This window comes from Osmerus mordax, chromosome 6, assembly GCF_038355195.1.
Source record: "Osmerus mordax isolate fOsmMor3 chromosome 6, fOsmMor3.pri, whole genome shotgun sequence".
In the NCBI taxonomy this organism is placed as follows: Eukaryota; Metazoa; Chordata; class Actinopteri; order Osmeriformes; family Osmeridae; genus Osmerus; species Osmerus mordax.
Window position 1 is genome coordinate 10,086,536 of NC_090055.1, and position 20,535 is coordinate 10,107,070.

At 47.2% G+C, this 20,535-nt stretch overlaps 1 protein-coding gene across 1 annotated transcript in view; it reads right to left on the bottom strand.

Moving 5' to 3' along the window:
* Positions 1-20,535, bottom strand: part of si:dkey-22o22.2 (neural-cadherin) — a 96,107-nt gene that overhangs the window by 41,634 nt on the left and 33,938 nt on the right. The window contains exons 2-5 of the mRNA XM_067237434.1: positions 7,866-8,054; positions 5,356-5,581; positions 3,636-3,840; positions 550-661 (exon numbers count right to left, since the gene is read on the bottom strand). Of these exons, the coding sequence (XP_067093535.1) occupies positions 550-661; positions 3,636-3,840; positions 5,356-5,581; positions 7,866-8,054 (732 nt within the window). The remainder of the gene's footprint in view (positions 1-549; positions 662-3,635; positions 3,841-5,355; positions 5,582-7,865; positions 8,055-20,535) is intronic.

Genomic DNA, 20,535 nt, shown 5'->3' on the forward strand with positions numbered 1-20,535 from the left:
AGCAGTTAGCTGGCATCGCTGGGTCCTTGTTAATGTTGTCCATGGACTTCCAGTCATAAAAGAACACAGGAGCAAAATGCTGGATTCAAACGTGCAGTAACTTTAACGGTCGCCAGAGTGGAAACTCTTCCATCCCACCCCAAACACACGCACACACACACATACACACACTCGTATGCACACTAACACTTCCATCGCAACTGAAACACACACACTATTCCATCACCTCCCACTAATGCAGACATGCAATTCTATCTTAACTCCAGCAGTGTTGGCCACCCCCCTTTATCAAGAGCCCCAGCCTGACCACAGTGGTCCGTTGTGTGAGGGAGAGTTGGAGATGTTCCATTAGACTGATAGGATCAGGGCCAGGGCAGCCACAGTGATAAGACCAGACTGTTCTATTAAGGCTAGTGGTTCCTGGAGGTCAGTCTCTCCTCAAGTGTGTATATTTGAGTGTGTGTTTGAGTGTGTGTTGATACAGTAAGTGTGTATTGTGATAGACAGGGCACCCCACACACACACACACACTCACACACCGTACCGTACCTTGCAGCAGTGAGGAGCCGGGTGGGGTGGCTTCTGGGATGTTGTCCCTGCTGTAGATTGAGTGGAGGAACTCCGGGCTGCAGTCGTTGTCATCTGTGATGTGGACCACCACCTGCAGGATGCGGAGGGGAGAAGGTCTGAGTGTGTGTGGGTTTACGAGAGCGTCCCCAAGATGATTTAGGAAAGGCATTCTTTAAAACATCCAATTCGATTTTGTCTCCGTTCTGTGTGTGTGTGTGTGTCTGTGTGTTTCCAGTAAAAGTGAGTGTAGCCAAGATGAGTTAGGAATGTGTTGCTGTGAGGCTTTCAGGTGTTCTTTCATTGTGGGTCCTTCTTCGCTCTATGTGTGTGTGTGTGTGTGTGTGTGGGTGCCAGTGCAGTGGTGGGCTTTCTGGGGCGTGCTGGCAAGGTTCATGTGAATGAGTGCGTGGGAGGGCAGCGGTAGTCAGCCACAGCTGCAGCCCCCGCCCCTGCCACCCACCCCCCACCCCTCCTGAGCCACCCGACCTCCGAAGCTGAGCAGAGCTCGAGATATGTCTGCGTGTGTCTGAGTGTGCGTGCGTGCGCGTGTTGAAAAGACAGGAAAAGAGGCATCTTGAAGTGCGCAGGCCGTGTATACGTGTTCTGTATTTCTGATTTGTGTGTGTCACATAAAGTATTTGTGATAATAGGTGCTGGTACAAGTGCTTAAGGAAGATTAAGGGAGATGAGGAATAAAGAAGCTGGGAGCAGGGAGAGAGCGAAAGAGAGAGACGAGGAGAGAGACATGAGGAGAGAGAGAGACGAAGAGAGAGAGAGAGACGAGGAGAGAGAGAGCGAGAGAGAGACGAGGAAAGAGAGAGCGAGAGAGAGACGAGTGAGAGAGAGACGAGGAGAGAGAGACGAGGAGAGAGAGAGAGACGAGGAGAGAGAGAGACGAGGAGAGAGAGAGACGAGGAGAGAGAGAGAGACGAGGAGAGAGAGAGAGACGAGGAGAGAGAAAGAGAGAGGGGAGGAGAGAGCGAGAGAGAGATGCTTGTCAGCTTTACTTCTTCATCTCTCGCCAGCGAGGAGATGCCTGTTCCACTTCACGCGTTGGTCCCACAGGCTAATGTTAATGATAGCACACGAAGGAGGTGGGGGCGGGGGGAGGCGCAGAGATAGTACATAAGAAAGAGAAAAGAAAGGTCGAGGAAGAGAGAAAAAATGACAAAAGAGGAAAAGCCAGAAGCAAAGAAAACAAGCAAGGGAGAAATGTTAAAGAAGGAAGTAAACAGGGAGAGACAGCAACTCTTGAGAAAGTGAAAGACTTTGACAGAAAGAGAGAGATGGAGAGAAAGAGGGGGCAGAAAAACAGAGAGAAATAGAGTGAAAGAAAAAGAAGGAGAAAAAGTGAGAGAAAGAGAGATGAAGAGAGAGAGAGAGAGAGACAGAGAGAGAAAGAGAGAGAGAGAGGATTGTGGTGCTACAGCCACAGATGGTGTGAGGTTTGAGTGGAGGGAGGTGACCATGACATGTGCCCAGCTTTCTGACAGATTGCAGAATGTGTGAGTGTGTGTGAGTGTGTGAATGTGTCCCATATATGTGTGTCTGTGCGTGTAGCCAATGAGGCCCAACTAGAGAACTCAATCAGCAAATGGGAGCATCTGCCAAACAAAGATGGCCACCTCCCATTAAGCAATTCCAATAGTCCAGCTTCCAGCTTCCAAATCTCCTGCCTTTGATGGCCTATAATGCCTGGAGGCAGTGCTGGGGTCAGACCAAACACCTGTTTTCATTGAGGTAAAAGGTGCATTTCAATCTGGTTGACTTTACATAACACTCCAACATCAGGCCCCTATCCTCTCAATCAGTACCACTCATTTAATTAAATCCCAATTGTTCCCGATATTTTTATTTTATCTGAATATTTTTACACACCTCTCCATGTCAAATGCACTAGTTATATAAAACATTGAGCTTCCGTGTTCAAGTAGACTCAAGTGCTGAGTTGCTGAGTTGACATAAGAGCCCAAATCAAGATGAATGGATTTTCAAAAACCAAAAAGAATCAATTTGCTTGCTGTCTTGCCCCTTTTCCGACCCAAAGCTCATTCAAACCCTGTTTCAACCTACCCGGCCCACGCTTTCAACTAGCAAAGACGATCAACACCCATGTCGATTATTCCCGCCCGTTCCCTTCCACCAGCCTGAAATCATCTCCATATTAGCCTCCCTACAACACCGGCAACTCTATGAACCTGGCTATGGCACATGAATGTCTGACACGTGCAGTACATGTACACGTACAGGCGAACAGGAAGTCAGACAGAAGTGTGTCCGCGAGACCTCCTTCTCTTCCTGGTTCTCGGCTAAAAGCTATTTTTCCACAAGCAGCACAGCAACAACGACACATCGGTGTGAGTGACAGACAGGAGAAGGGAGTTGATAGGATTTAGTAATAGTCCGTATTTATGCATAATTTGTAGGAATTCTATATATAATGGGATGTTTAAATGGCTCATTATCCACAGTTCTATTCCGCTGTCTTAACATCCAGGTGTTGTGCACGCACGTACTAGGGCTTGAACATGTGAAGATCTTCATCTTTATTAGAGACATCATTTGTACCTGAACGGAGAACAGCCACAAGCACTGCACACACACACCCTCACACACACACACTCACTCTCTCTCTCTCTCTCTCTCTCTCTCTCTCTCTCTCTCTCTCTCTCTCTCTCTCTCTCTCTCTCTCTCTCTCTCTCTCTCTCTCTCTCTCTCTCTCTCTCTCTCTCTCTCTCACACACACACACACACATACACACACACACACACAAACACAACACACACACACACACACCCTTTAAGTGAATTAACCAGCCAAGCTGACAAGAGTGGGCCTCAGGGAGCTGGTGGAATAGAGTCTCTGCCGTGTGGAAGCTGACATCTGTGTAGGAGCAGGTGCGCACAAAGGTAAGCTCTGGCGCGGGCGGTTCGCGCGTGTGTGTGCTCGTGGCGGAACACACGCGCCCGTGCTCGGACGCATCAGCGTGTGTGACGTTCCGCATGGACGGCGAGCGCGTGTACCCGTCCCCCACCGTCCAACGTGTCGGAATGCGCGCTTTTACCTCGGCCACCCCGCTGAGGCCTGTGTCGGGCTCGGAGGCCCGGACCTGCAGCGTGTGCAGTGTGTGTCCGCTCTCAAAGTCCACCAGGCGCGTGAGGCTGAGGGCGCCGCTCCCCTGGTTGACGGAGAACAGGTTCCCTGGGTTCACCAGCAGCATGTAGGACAGTGTCTTCCTCTGGAAGGAGATGGCCTGAACCACAGCAACTCTGGGGGGGGGGGAAGAAAGTGATGACATTAGGAGACAGGAAGGGATTTGGGTGTTGTAATACAGGTGGTTCCAAAGATTACTCCCCACCGGACTTTGAAGATATTGATCAAAATGGATATTGCAGCAACAATTATTCAATTGGGGACGATTAGTGAACTGGACATTTGGCAGTCTCCAATGTTGGAGCTGCGCTACTATTCTTCTGAGGGTAGGTGGTTCTCTAAAGAAATACATAGTACCTAGCTGAGCTGAGCAAGTGTATTGTAAAAAATATGTTGAAGTTACTCATCAATGGTATTAATGACAGCTAAATTAAGAAACCGGCGCAAATACGCTTTATTCACGCTTAATCACCCTCCCACACGCAAGCACACACACATTCTTGCGGGCAGACTGTGCACATGTACACACATACTCTCACACACACACACAGCACAGATGGGGGGACATGGCGATTAATACAACATGCTCTCTTCGAACACCCTAAGGGAATGAGTTCACACACTTTGCCCTTCATATTTATCCAGAACTTTCTTTTAATAAATATTTGAATTGGCCACACTTTCAACCCTCCCGCTCTCCTCACTGCTACACCCCCACCCTGGGGGCGTAATGATGCATCTGTTTCCCCCCCCCCCCCACGCCACCCCCTCTTCTCACCCCACGCCCCTTCTGTCCCCCCCCACACAACCCACCTAACCACCCTCCCTTCCCTCTCTCCATCACTCCATCCCTTGGTCTCATCCCTCCATCTCTGTTCTCTCGTCTCCTCTCCTGCTCCGCGGGCTGCGTCTTCTTGAGCACAGCGTGACACATAATGCAGAGGAATCAGCCACGGTCACACAATCCTTTACATTACACTCTAATGAGCAGCGGAGGAGGCGGCTCGGATACACACTGAGGCACACACACACAGACTGACAAACACACACAGACTGACACACACACACTCACAGACTGACAAACACACACACACTGAGGCACACACACACACACACAGACTGACAAACACACACAGACTGACACACACACACACACACACACACACACACACACACTGAGGCACACACACACACAGACTGACAAACACACACTGAGGCACACACACACACACAGACTGACAAACACACACAGACTGACACACACACACACACTGAGGCACACACACACACACAGACTGACAAACACACACAGACTGACACACACACACAGACACACACACACTGAGGAACACACAGACACACAGACTGACACACACACTGAGGCACACACAGACACACAGACTGACACACACTGAGGAACACACATGCATAAGTTCACATACCCACAGAGTAAAACACACGTCAGGACACAAGGATCCACTCTATGACTGACTGACTCACAGCAAGAAGGATGGACAGACACACAGACAGACACACAGACACAGACTAACGGACAGACTACCTCACTGACTGAAAAGCACACACACACACTCCCTCTCTCTTTCAGCCGCGAAACTGTACAGTGTACTCACGCCTGTCCCACTGGAGTGTTCTCGGGCACGCTCAGTATGTAGGAGGTGTTGGTGAACTGCGGAGGGCGGAACCCTGCCAGGATGGCCACTGTTGCAGGGGGACCCTTCCTGCCTTGCGCGTCCACAGCCTGAAAGCGCATCATGTACTCCCTGCTAGGGGTCAGGGGTCGTCCCGTGGTCCTCACCTCCCCTGAGCTGCGGTCCACCTCAAAGGATTGCTCGCCACCTGGGTAGCGCGCAGAAACACACACATTCATAACGGAAATTCTTCATATATGAAAGCATTTAGCAAAGACCTTTAAAGCTTTTAGTGACGCTTTAAAGATGATGATGACCCAAACGTTTTATCACGTTTCACCAAGATAATTGGTCATAAAAAATTATTCCCCAGGTGAACATACAAACGAGACAAAACTCTGGTGGTACTCACAACTCAAGCAAAGGCTGAGGCCGTAATTATGTGTGCGCGTGACACTTGACTGACTAAATGAAGCCGAAAGGTTAAACACCGTCCATAGACTCAGTGTGACAAGCGTCCAAACACGTTAACATCGACATCACTGCCTACATCACTGCCATGTGGTGGAAGCAGTCATGAAAGGTTGATACAAGTTGGCGACAGTTACGAGAACAAAAACAAACAAGGGTTTGGTGCATAACATGCAAAAATGTTGATGGACGCTTGACAGATTTCATAAGGAATTAGCTCATTTTAACTAGAATTCGAACTTGAATTTTGAGACAACTTTCACATTTTACATCCAAAGATCCTACTGGGGGCTTCAGGACTGGACTGTGTATTTTTTTGTTTATGTGTGTAGGCAGGGGGCAGAGATGTAAGACCCTTCTGCCAGCTGTGACATGGTGTGTGTTTGTGTGTTTCCATTTAGTGAGTCTTTCTAGGGGACAGGGTCATCTTAACCCCCTTTCCCCTCTGGGCATTAGTAGCAATGGAAAATGGAAGTTCAGGGTCGTTCAGCTAGCCACAGCTGCATCTGCCTTGTCACTCACTTTCTGCTATTTTAATTCCTCTCCTTTGAGCACTTCCATTGCCATGGAAACACCTATGCACTGTTCCAATTAATTGTATTTGTTTAATCATATAAAGGATCCCATCTTCAATCTTTGATACCATTCCAGGAAAATGATTAATCATTAAATTATACACCAAATTCTTTCAGCAAAGGTTGTCACTGGTGTAATATAATATATAAAAGATCCTCTTTGGCTATTTGATTAATATGATACACATGCATACCACTTACAGGAGAGATGGGGTTAAACTGGGACCCTCATTAGCACTCCAAAATACTCCCCTCTTTCTCTTCCTTCTTTCCCAATTGCCACCCTATAGTGCCGTCGGCTCCAGCATCCGCCCACTTGCCCTCTCCCAAAAGATTGTGATGGCCAAATCTAGGAGTCTTCAAAGCTCAGAGGAGCGATTAGCAAATGTACTGCTCCTGTGTTCCGCACGCTCGCTAACGTGTTTACCCCCAATCTTTCTCTCTCTCTCTCGCTCTCTCTCTCTCTCTCTTTCTCTCTCTCTCTCTCTCTCTCTCTCTCTCTCTCTCTCTCTCCCACTCTCAATCTTTCTCCATCCCTCTCTCTTTTTCTCCCCCGCCTCCTGTAATTGAAATTCAACACAACCTTGGAAAAAAATAGAAAAGCAAATAAACAAAAAACAAAATCAATATACAGAGCGCGGCGGCCTGCGCCAGATGTTGGTGATAATTACCTCTGTCAGAGTGAATTCTTTTTGTGTGTGTGTGTGTCTGCGTGTTAGCGCTTAGCATCTGAGGGAACTCATGTTAATTTGGTCTTGTTGCTCTCGCACTGACAGAATTGATTGATTTTTTTATTCGAGCTGTTTTCCCAAGCTGTTTTCCCTGGCCTCATCTCCCTCACACAATAACAGAAGCGCAGACAAAACATTAACCTTCCATTAACTACCATGTAAATACATAGCAATACCTATAGTAACACCTTTACAGTGACATAGTAAATGTAGTTAGCCTACCCTTCAATTACAGTTTAAAGATACAAATAACAGCTTAAGCACTTAACATCCTTCAGTCAGGAATCGAACCGGCAACCTTCTGATCACTGATCCCTATACATTCAGTTCTACATTCTTATGGACTTACAGAAGTTACTATAGGTATTGCTATGTAGTTACATGGTAGTGAACAGAACTTTAACGTAGAGTGCCATCTTTGTCCTCATCCATTCCTCCAAGCCTCAGCATCCCTTCCGCCTAGCTTCATCCTTATTATTATGGAATAGTATCCAGTCTGACCCTCAACTTCATGGGAAATTCAAGTTTACTAATACATTTTACTTATTGCATGAATTTAGCTTTAACATTGGATGGCTAGAGATCACTGCACCTTTTTCATCCAGCATATAAGATTAAAAGATTTGGTTTGTGATCCTCAGAAAACCTATCATTACAGTAAGCTACCCACCCCAGCCAATCAAACATCCACTTCCTCGAATTCTCAACCACTCACCATCCAGGAGCAAGAACTGGGCGTTCCCTAGGGAGCCGCTTCGTTGGCGGGCGGACAGGCGGTAAACCACAGAGCCGGGCGCTGCGTCGGGCCCCACAGAGGCAAGGTAGGGGTAGGGGAACATGCCCCACTGGAGATCAGCCAGGCTGGGCATGCTCAAGGTCAGCCTGCACAGGTACCACTCTTCACCTGCAGACAAGGACATGAGATGATGGTTAGCACTCAGGTTGTGGATGTGACTTCATTGTTTAATCCCTGCTTAGGTTGACGCAGAGACGACAACGCCACCAGCTCTTCAGAGTACAGCGAGTCTTTATGAGTGTTTGTGAATCTTTACGTCCGATTTGATCCTGAGCTGAGCAAGAACAACAACAGAAAAGGTTAAATGACCGGCTAGGAGCCACCAGCAGTATCATTTAACACCTGGCTTCTGTCTACCGCCTGCAGCTAATCACACCAGTACTGTGGCCTCTAGGGACTTTGTCCTCCAAACACATCCATCCATCCTTTCAAAGTGTTTACGATCTGTGCCCCAATCTCCTTGATCTTATTTGCCGGCAGACATCCATTCGTCACCTTTCAGCGTGTGTCACCTTGTGTCCCTCCACCCACCCACATGCCAGCCAAACCACCTGGATGCCAACGGGGGAGCCATTTTTGGGAACTAATCTTGTGGTCAAGACAAATAGCCCGGTGCAAAATGGCTGATGGAATTCTGCTTACAGCTTAAAGTGTTAGCAGGCAGCCATCGTCTGAAACCATTGTTGCTTCCGCCCTAGGCCTGCCAACAATCAGAGAGAAGGATGACATTTGTGTTGCGAAGCCCATCAACCTTTCTGTTATTTCTTTCTTTGTCGAAGCGTGGTTTTTTTTTAGGATTGGCGGCAAACTGAGAAAGAGGGGGAAAGAGCGAGAAGGGGGGGGGGGGGCGACTATAGAGAGACAAGCAAGCCCTCTCAGGCGCCTTCAGAAGATCAGAACAGACGAAACAACACGACCAAGGAGAGGGACTGTGACTCAAGTCTGAGAGACATACACGGATCTCCGTCAGTGTTTTGTCTATTTATTGTTTTCTTGTTCTGTCTGCCGAATTGTGGTTCCTGTTGTTTGCCATGTCTCCTACGAGGAAGAGACGGCGACAAGCAGGAGGGAACTTCACATCTGAGACTCGGGGAAGAGATGGAGGGGGGAGAAGAAGGAGAGAAAGGGGAAGAGCGCACCACTGTCTCCCTCCTTCCTGCCTTTCATATGCTCGCCTTTGGAAGTCTGTCAGCGGAGAGGGAAGGAGAGAGAGGGAATCTGGAAGAGGAGGTGGGAGAGAGGGAAAGGGGCGGAAGGGTGGGGAGAAAGAAACAATGGAGGGTGGGGAAGATGTTGACAGCTCAAGGTGGCCGTTCCTAGTCTGGGTTTGATTTGTGGGGCATGGACTGTGATTTTGTACAGAATCTTGTTTGAAGGTATGCATCATTTGAAAACGTTTTCCATATAGACAACCTAGAAATAATTACAAGGTTATTCAACGATATGGCAGATAGTCAACAGCTTCAAATATTCATGGAATTCAAAAGAGCATCTCAAATTGATTTCAATTTCCAGTGACATCTCTAATTCCTGTCGTGTTGTCTATTCAAGTTGAGCAGACATTTGAAACAAGACTGACATGCATATAACCTTAAGTTCACTTGTCACATTAGCCCTACTGCATAATGGATGTCTTATCTATGCAAATAAGACAGTTGGAACAAATCCATAATATGAACAAAAATACATATTCAAAACATCTTTGTCAGTATTTTGTTCAGGTTCGATGGTTTGACGTGAATTCCTTAACAGATTTAATTGTATTGATTTAACTTTAATTGTATTAAAGTCACTATAATAGGCATTTATGATTGAGCAACTACAGCACACACTAAATATATGTCAAAATATGTGCCCATGATGCATACAAATACATGACTGAGGGCTGGTTCGATGAACTTTATCCAATTAACTGCCCTGGGGGCTGAAAAGCAAGAGATGATAAAGGAGGAGGTACAAAGGAAAGAAGGAAGGAAGGATCAAGAGGAAGATGGTCACTGTCAAGGGATTTAACAGCATCCTATTCTTACTGGTTACTTTCAGTAGCAACACAATGCTACAAGTGTTGCTCTTTACCATTACTACTAGCACAAATACTGATTCAATGTCACTGAAGCCTTACACCCTTCATCGCCATCATCTTCTTCCTCTCTCTCTCTCTTTTCTCTGCCACCTCCCCTTCTCCCTCAGACACTCCACGCAAAACAAAAGCTACCTCATCACCCCCCTCCCCCCCCCCCCCCCGCCCCCCCATCACATTACTGTCTGCCTCATCAGAGACTAAGCAGGGATTGAGTCGACAAAGCGGACAAAGGAAGCGGGGAGTGCTCCACACGTGTCCGTTTACGCCTCTCTAATCCCCGTAAGAAGTTGCCCCAGACACGTTAGGAACCTCACGGCTGTATAAACAGGCCCGCTGAGTCTGGAACTTAGTCCACCATGAGCCAGCTCCTCATTTGAATATCAATATGGACCGTGTCATGGATTGTTATGCAAAACGGGAACATAGACAAAAAGGGGAGGGGGCTATTGTGTTTTTGTTTGTGTTGAGACTGTTTCTCCCCCCCCCCCCTCCCCCTCGCTTCTTCCATCCTGACTCCATGAACGAGGAATTAGGAAGGCAGCCATGCAAGGGAGACTCATATAGATGTTGCAGAAGTGAGATTGACTACAGGTGCGGAGCTTGGTGAGTCTGACATGGAACGATGACGCCCGTCTGTGAGTTTGATTGGAGACGGGTCCGGGAAGTCGTCAGCGAGTAGTAAATGAACACGGCGAGATCAAACTCCGAGTCATGCTGTTGCTCTCAGTGTGGGTTATCAAGTGGACGAGTTTGGGATCAGGTGTAAGCCATTTTCTGAGTCGACCTAGTGTGGGACTAATACTAATGTGGGTAATATGTCTGTAAAACAGGATGCTTAATGTTGGTGAGGAGATAAATTATGTTTGTACCTTATTGCCTTCAAAGTCCTGTTTTGACAACTGAAGGGTAGATAAAGTTGGATCCCCAACTATCATGTCTGAGAGATATTTATCCCTCTTGACCTCTGTCAGCCTCTCTCATGCCTGGAAGGGCTGTGTGTGTGTGATGTCAGGTGATGAAAGACACACACCTGTGGAAGCACTCCAGAGGGATCAGAGGTCTCACTGTTACCTGAGCCAGAGATGGGCCACACAGAGGACAAAGGGTCACACTGAGATCACACACAACACACACACACACACACACACACACAAAGAAACGCACAACGCCACTCATTCTGGAACACTGGTAACACACAGTTTCATCCTCCAACACACACAAAGCCCTCAGGGAAACCACCTAGATGAGTGTGTGTGTCTGCGTGGATGTGCGTGTGAATGCTTGTGTGACTGCGTGGGATGGGTCGCCATGGTGACACAGAGAGCGCAGGTGTTCCCATGAGCACTGTTTCTGTGGCAGCAGGTTAAGTCACTGTGACATGTGAATACACACGCGGGCATCCCACATAATTGCCTGTCCTTGCTGGCCTTGCGGAAAGCCAACACTGTGTGTGTGTGTGTGACTGTTTAGGTTCAAATATGTCAGTCTGTGTGTATTGTGCATCCGCATAGTGTGCCTTTCATCCTGTCTGTGTGAGTGTGTGTGTGTGTGTGTGTGTGTGCACCAGCAATCTGAAAAGAGCCTCCCGTTTACGCGTGATTAACTACTCAATGATGTAGAGCTCACTGTTGTTCTGATGGCATGCATTTTAGTCGGCTATAATTAAGTTTTCAAATCAAGAGGGTTTGTTTCTTCTCAAACCCGGTGCAGCACATTGAAATTCCACAAGAGCAGAGCCTTCACAATGACAGGGTTAGAAGAGGCTGCAGGAGAAAGGGGCAGGGAGGGAGAGAAGGAGAGAGGGAGGGAGGGAGGGAAGAGGGTGAGAGGGATAGATGGAAGGGGGATAATGATTCATCTTGTTCTTCGCACTATACTTTACGAAAGCTTTGCACCCTTGACTATTCAATGGGCCACCACACCTTCCCTTTAGTTTTAATTAACCGCAGTTCGAATCGTCTTTGCATTGACAGTTTAGTCGACACCAGGTAATGGTGCAAATCCTTCCCATTCATTACAGCTGATGCATTGGACTCGAGATTAATCCATCCACTTCAGCGTAGGAAAACGGATTGATCATGGCATGAAACCACATAGGTCTACTGTGTCATTTCACGTTGATCCCAGATTAGAGGTACTAAAGGAGATGTTTTTTTTTTTCTTGAGTCTTGTCCTTCTTCTCCAGTGGCAGCCAAGAGAGGGGGTTTTCCTGGGATCAACAATGAGGGACCATCCACGTCTGTTCCCGGAGCTCAAACTCCTGCTCTCCATCTTCTCCCTGGGAGCCAGTGGACTGAGGCGTGATGCATCCTAATTAATGATCTTATAGACTGGCCCACTTTCCCCCTCCGAGTGCACACCCACGCATACACACAGCGACACACACACACACAGCCAGTCAGTCAGCCAACGTCCTGCAGGCACACTGTTAATTAAGCAGCGATTTTCACTCCTGATGGAGGGCAAGAGAGAGGAAGAGGAAGAGCGAGAGATGAAAGATCGAGGTAGAGGATACACCCAGAGAGAAGGAGAGGTGGGGGAGGAGAGAGAAAGGACACAAAAATGCTTCTTCTTGTTGATTTTGCTCTGACACACACAATCAGGCTTCCGTGCACACACACACACACACACACACACACACACAGACATACACACACGGCTGGCATTCTGTTTGAAAGTGGTCAACAGTGAAGCTGTTCCTTGTTCACAAAAATCGCCCATTTCCTCATATTTCACACTTGGCTGACTTTGAACGCCCAAACATAAAAATAATGTAGAAGTTTGCCTAAGCATGGCTAAGCAACAAATGTTATGATGTAGATGCATGTAAATGCAGAACTCTGACATACCAGGCAGAAACGGCATGAATACATAATACCAACGTCTCTGGTGACAGTGCAACAAAAACACTGGTGTCCAGAAGGATGAAAAGGATTTAAGAATATCTAGTGAATGTGTAGTGTGTGTATGTGTGTGTGTGTGTGTGTGTGGGGGGGGGGGGGGGGGGGGGACAGACAAGCCTAAGGGCTTTCAATCACATCGCATTATGGCAAACTGAGTATCACGCACACACACACATGCACACACACAAATACACGCACAATCAATACAGAATGAGGACATACAGTATGGGCTACAGCTGCACATCTGAGGGTCACACACACACGAGTGGTCCATAAATATTACCTCACTGCACTAGTGCTGTCTGATTGGTCCATGACATTGGACTAGGCCTCCTCTGTGATCTAGTGATGAAGTTCAACACGCATTACTACCTAGAGAACTATCCTGGGCAGGCCATGCCATGCCTGTCTATATGCGATGAGAGGCCCGCTGTGGCTGCCTGAGCACAAATGTCATCCTTCACCACTTTGAGGACCCCAGCCACCCTGTGAGTGGGTGAGGGAGTCAGGCAACACTGACAGACTCGACATGAAAACTCAATTAGGGGCGTTCTGTGGTTTGGTGTGCATGGCCGTGGTGGTGGAGGGGGGGGGGGGGGGGGGGGTGGAGAATGATAAAAATGAAAACTTAAGAGTTCAGGGAATCAAAAAAGCCTTTGAAGTAGAGGCCTGCCTATTATGCAAGATGACACTTGTGTCTGTCCTCTCCTTCCCACTCTTAACACGGAACGTGGGAATCAGGTAAAAACAAAAGCACAGTGTCTGGCTCAATGAACAGCCCTGCAGTACCTTTAGACCAGTACAGCACAGAGCTGATGGGAAGAAGAGAAACAGTTTGGTTTGTAAGACAAGAAGAAGCTCCAGAAGGCGATGTGGTCTTTCTCTCCCTGCCTCGGCTACAGCGAGGGGGGCGCTCGGCCCAGTTGGGCTGGCACGCTCCTCCAGTCACGCCGGCGTCACGCTGGCACACTTAGTCAACAACAGCTATGACTCCTCCCCAGATGGCATCGACCTGGCACCATGAGGTGCCCAGCGCAACAAGAGCAATCACACAAATTGACGTCACTCCAAATGTTTACATAAGCCAACCTAGCTATGAAATACCGTTTCTACCGGCAACCCCCAGCTGCTGGCGCACCTGTCCTACTCATGAGCTGAAACTCACACAACTGGATCGTAAATCTTGTTGTAAAAAAACTAAACAGACAAAACATTTGATAGCAGTTGTATGTAGACTCTTGCAATGGAGTATACTACAGTGTATACTACTGTATACTACAGTATTACTACAACGGACACCCATTCCACCCCATTGTGTTTATTTCAAGATCATTTCAGATCACATTGTCCTATACTATGTAACCAGGCCAAAGGATTAAGAGTCTCATTGCATTCCTAGTGCCGTCTCCGAACTAAAGCACTCTTCATCCGTACTTTGGGGTATGGATCCTCTTTCATACTGAGGGCACTGGAAGTGTGTGAACTCACCCTACTCAATATGGGGTTGGGATCGGGCCGATCCTGAGGATTTGATTTCTCCCTGCGACTCCCAGGGATAGAATCAATGGTTCTAGAGGAGTTTAGAGGATCGAGGGATGGAGAGTTGAACCAGAGGCAAGTAATTCAAGTCTTCCGTCTTTGATGGTGAGAAGGAGGAAAGACTGTGGGGCGGGTTCTCTGATCTTGACGTTGTGTGAAAGGTGGTCTGGAGAGAAAGTGCCGGAGAGGAGGAGGATGTGAAATGGCAGTGATAGGTTTCCTATGGAGAAGTGAGATGGTACTCGATGAACCCAAGAGGATTATGCATGTAGACAGACTCAAGCACCCACAAAGATAAACATAGAAATATCGGAATACCACGTAGTTTTCATGCAAAGAATGGGACCTCTCACTACTCTTTCCTTCCCTTCCCTCCTTTCTCTCTCGCTCTCTTTATTCCAAATAGAGGACTTTGACGGTTATCCCTTCAGTATGCCTGACAGTGGATTTAAGAGTCAGTGATCAGTTATCAAATGTCCTGAGATACCTTTTCAATTCTGTCAGATTCAAAGCCAGGAGGATTTAAAAAGTGACTACAGAGTTTGAAATAATCATTTTGTGTGTGTGTGTGTGTGTGTCTAGTGTGTGTGTCTAGTGTGTGTGTGTGTGTATGGGGGGTCTGAGGGGAGACAAATCTACAGCATGCCATCGTGAGACAAGTGCGTCGGATGGTGAGCCTGGTTCTGTGAGAGTTCCGTCCAGAGATAAAACGAGAGAAGAAAGGGGTGAACATGAAAGAGAACATAAAACCATGTGAGGCTCGCTGTTCCAAACTGTACATAATAAAACTCTGCTTCTAAACTCTTTCAAAGTCACCTTTAAAGGGGAGACACGAGGAGGGGGTGGGGGGTAAGGAAGGGTAAGTGAGAGAAAGTGATAGAGAGGAGAGAGAAAGAGGAATCGTCGGAGAGGACAAAGAAAGGCTTTGCTCTCGGTGGGTTCTACTGGCCTCATTTGTTTTTCTGTCTTTTTTTCTTTTCTTGAAACCTCAGTAGCCTCACCACCCATCTCTCCATAATTGAACACTTTCTTACATCTATAGACGAAACCAACCTTGTGGATTTAGAATGAAATTACATATTTCAGATGTTTGGGACTGTCATCAAAGTCAAAATGTCCACACAGAACCCCACAGACTGTGAATGAAAATACAGAGTGATCCAAAACATGGAAACTGTCAGCTAAATTATGAATATCTGAGGACTTTTGTCAGGCATTAAAAAATAAAAATTGTGAAAATTTAATGTGGCAACTCATTCCTTATTGATGATCCATGTCAAGGAAGTTCTCCATACCGACAATAGCGTAAGTGTGATTCGGGAGAATGTGCGTGTGCATTTGTGAACCATCAACAGTCAATACTTTTATGTGGTATGAGTATCAAGGTTATTTGCACCCAGTATCAAGGTTATCGTTAAGAAGACTGGTGTGAACTCCTGCTGTGCAATCACTCTTACACACACTACCACAAACACACACACACTACCACAAACACACACACACACACACACACAAGCTTTTACACAGATGCAGAGCCAATGGCAATCTCAACTGCTCTCTAGGAGGTCCCCTTAGGTGAAATTAGTATGGGAATGGACCCTACCTACCCCAACATACACACAATGTGTGTGTGTGTGTGTGTGCGTGCGTACACTCACTGCACATGTATAAATTAGTGGTGGGCCGTTATCGGCGTTAACGGGCGTTAACGCGCTGCGACTCTTATTGGCGATAAAAAAATTATCGCCGTTAATCTATTCTCAAAGTTGGGTTGGGAGCTGGGTCTATACTACGCAAGCTATAATGACTTTCACCTTGATATTTTAGCGCGGATGTATACCTAGCCGAATTGCACTGTAGGGGGCGAGAACGAGTCTTCGAACCTGTGTGTATGCCTTGTGTATGAAATTATCACATCAAACGTGACGTGCTAACATGGATGCAGCTATGAAGCCGCCTGGTTTGCTTCCGAATTTTTTTTTTAAGAAGCTTCCCAATGGAAACCTCGACAAGACTAAGGTTGTTTGCACCTTGTGCTATGCGGAATTAGTTTACTGTAGGAGTTCTTCCAGTCTCAAATACCACCTAAACGCAAAGCATCCCTTAGCTAATGCGGAAGATGCCGGGCCAAGCACTGATGTAGCGCAGGGGAAGAGTCGTCGTCAAACTACGATGTTTGAGTGCAACCGAGGCAACCCTGTTAGCACAGCTCTATCAGCCAAGCTAACTAATCTAATAAGCAGTTAATAAACACAAGTACATCTTATTGAACATAATTTATTTTCATCACCAATTATCACAGTAGAACAGCTTTCTCAAGCAGTTTGTGATGCATTTTGGAAACAGGAGATGAACTCCTGGTCTAATGCGCCACCTGGCTTGAGAAACCCGTTCTCAAAGACTTACTTTTAGTCATTATTTGGGTAGCACACATATTCTGAATGCCTTCGGCGGCATTCAAATGAGCCATTTTAATCTAGATTCATCTAGATTAACGCCAAGATAACAGTGAGATTAATCTAGATTTAAAAAATTTATCTATGCCCACCACTAGTATAAATACTTGTGTTTGTGTTTTTTGAATGGTAGAGAGGTGGTCTTGCAGCCAAGGTGGTGAAAAGAAACAAACTTGTCTCTCTGACGCTGAAAATGTCATTGACTGAACCAAGTTACAGCTATATTATCCCACTGCAGCCCCACTCAGCACACTGGCTGTATGTCAGTCGATTTGATCTTAGATTGTATGTCTGTGTGATGTGTGTGTGTGTTTGTGAATGTCTGTTCTTTGAGCTTGTTCTTCCTTAGGAGACATTCCCACTGTCTTACTCTGTAGTATGCCTGCATGTGTGCACATCAATGTGAATGTGTGTGACTGTTTGTGTGGTCATGTCTATGCATGCGTGTGGAACCTCTGATCTCTTATCCATAGCTATCATATGGAACAACAAAGACCAAACAGCATATAAATAAAGCTGCCCTATGCCTAGCTGAGTACTGTACTGGTGTGTGTGTTTGGCTACAGAACGTGTGTGTGGAACTGCGTTCGTAAGCAGTGTATCTGTAGAATTGGAAGGGTGTGTGAAAAACGGGTGCACATTTGTGTTACTGCTTGTGTTTGTGGGTGTGTGACAGAGCGAGAGAGAGAGGGTTTACACACACAGGATGTGTAGGGGAAAGTGGATTGAGGGCAGTGGGGCGCACCAAAGCTAAGGCGCCTAACTATTTGCCATTCAGGTGAAATAGACAGATTTTCTGCCCGAATGCTTCCGTATGAGAGTGGTAGGATCAATGACCTGGGACCAATGGTGGCCTGCTGGGCCAGTCCACACAACTAGGGGCCTCCCATGGACACATGAAGGGGCATGTGAATAGCCATGTTTTCAAACATGGAATCACACACTGCGGAACCTTATGAGAGCTGTTTTGTTTCGAGGTGGGGGGACGGAACACTTGTGGTAAGAGGACAACATGGAGATCATGTTGGTCGCTGTAGGTGACCCCTGTCAAGCTGTTTGTCGAGATTGTGTTTAAAATAACGTGCTTGCTCAAATGAGATTTTGTCTCACCGATGTGTGTCACCGGTGTGTCACCGAGACACACACACAACAGGGTTGTGTGTGTGTCTCACACACACACAACCCTGTTGAGCGGTGACATGGTCTTGCGATCAAAGAAGACAATTTGCTCCATTGTTTGATTAAACAGCCAGTAGAGGCCATGTTGGAGAGAGTGCTAAGCCCACCAAAGGGCTTTTCAATATCACACAAGACCCTACTTATGGACTGGAACTCACAACAATAGTCCACAGGCTCTCCCAATTTGGATCAATTGTCCAGAGCCACTACTTTGGCTTACCCTCATAGAGGAAGGGATTGTCCTGGAAGCGCTTTTCCCTGAAGATGATGTGGGAAACCACCACAATTTGTCTGAGTTGGAGTTTGTTGCCCTGGGAGTGGGCGGTTTGAAAGCGCACAGTGCATAGATCCTTATAAGTCCATTGTCAGCCATTTTGAGCACCGCTGAAGAGATTATCTTCCTCCATCGAAGCTTTGGTAAAACCTGCTCCCTGTTGTTGTTCTGTGGGTAACTCTGGCGTGAGAAGCACAGGGTGAAACTTCTTGTACTCAAACTCTCGTTCCAACTTGCAATTTACCATTTTTGGACTCGAGGTCCCTCTGCGCCGCCTCTCACCTTCGCTTTCTCGCCCTCACTCTGCCTTTGATTCTTTTCTTTGCTTCTTTTCATTCTCGTTCTGTTCACACCCTCTCTGTCTCTCTCTCTCTCTCTCTCTCTATTCTAGACTTTAATATCCCCTCTATCAGTTTTGCTCATTATAGCCCTTGCTTTCTCTTCAGTGTCTTCCAGTTCCTTCCCCATGATTATATTTCATCAAGTGAGTCAAAGCAGTTCCAACATTCTCTGTGAAGCTGCTCCACAGTGGACGTCAGTAGTCTAGCAGAGGCTAATAGTTTGGTTTTACTAAACGCTATGGTGGTGGAATGTAGCATATGGAACATGGAAAAACTGGGCTGAAGGCGTTTTCACAGTGAACAAAAGCCATTGGCTAACGCTACGCTAAAGTCCATCCTAAACTTGAAGGGGGGGTGGCAAACATTGTGCTAAGGGTTGTCTACAGTGCACTTAAATGGGCTAGCTGAAGCTAAGCTAATTGAAGCTAAGCTAATTGCTGTGGAAGTGCGTGTGGGTGATTAAGCTCACAGAGCAGGGTGCCTGTTCCACTAATGAGAGCAGCTGTCGAGTTGTAGGACCCTTTGATAGTGTGGGGGAGTCACCATGTCCTAGAACCCCCCTGACACACACACACACACCCACTCACATTTAAATGTGCATGTAAGGGCACACATACACACGCTTGCTTGCGCTTACTTTCATGTACATGCCTGCACATGCACACACCCGTACACACGCGCTGCTCTTTTTTTCCCCGTGCTTCCTTCACCATGGCTGTCAGCTTCAATACGCTCCGAAACCTGTCCGCTTTCTTCTCGCGATTTGGTCGTCTTTATCCCTCGCTCGCTCCCTCCTCTCCCCTCTCTTTGAGCTCTTCCTCTGATTTTGTCCTTCACCTCGCGTCACCTCGCTCTCTTTCTTTCACTTTGTACGTTCTCATCCATCCATCCTCCGCTCGGAACCTGCCTTTTTCACAGCCAAACTTTTTTCTTCTTTCCACGTCTATTCTCCCCGTCTCTCCCTTTCTACGCTTCCTCTCTTCGGTTGTAGAACACCTGTCAATCAAACCTCTTCAATGTATGAAGTCTGGCACCAGACACCTCAACCCTACTGGCTATTCAGTAACCTCTTCACCTCTATTTAAAACAAAGCTCAACCATTTCAAGTGTCGACTGGTCCAACGCTGGTTATCATGACACATTCTTTTACGTCCCCATGGCTGAGGAAGATATAGTTTGTGTGTCACGGTAAGTAAGACAGTCTCCTACACTCTCCCCTCCTAGTCAAAGTGGACATTTGGACTCGATGGCATTTCATAATATTCTTGTTGCAGCGGCACTGCTTTCTGACTCAACACCCGAACACGAGGCGTGGAAGGATGGAACTTAACGCCAGGGCCGTGACTCAGCGGCAGGCATGCGGCGCCGGGGCCCGGCTGCAGCAGGCAGCCATGACGTGTCACCATCTGATCAGACAGAGGCGTTTCAACGGCCTTCGAGGAGACAGAATATGCCGGAGATAGGGGCGTTCTCGACTGCAGCTCAGATGCCACCGTTGCGCGTTGGTGACTGTTGAGGAGTTGGCCGGTGGGGGGATGATGGTGAAACAGCGAGGAAGGATAGTAGACATTGTCAGTAAAACGTCTTGAAGCAGGTTTCAACAGGTTTTGTTTGTTTGTTATTTGTTGTAGTCCTGCCGAGTCAGATGGCTGAGCGGTTAGGGAATCGGGCTAGTAATCAGAATGTTGCCGGTTCGATTCCTGGCCGTGCCAAATGATGTTGTGTCCTTGGGCAAGGCACTTCACCCTACCTGCCTCGGGGGAATGTCCCTGTATTTACTGTAAGTCGCTCTGGATAAGAGCGTCTGATAAATG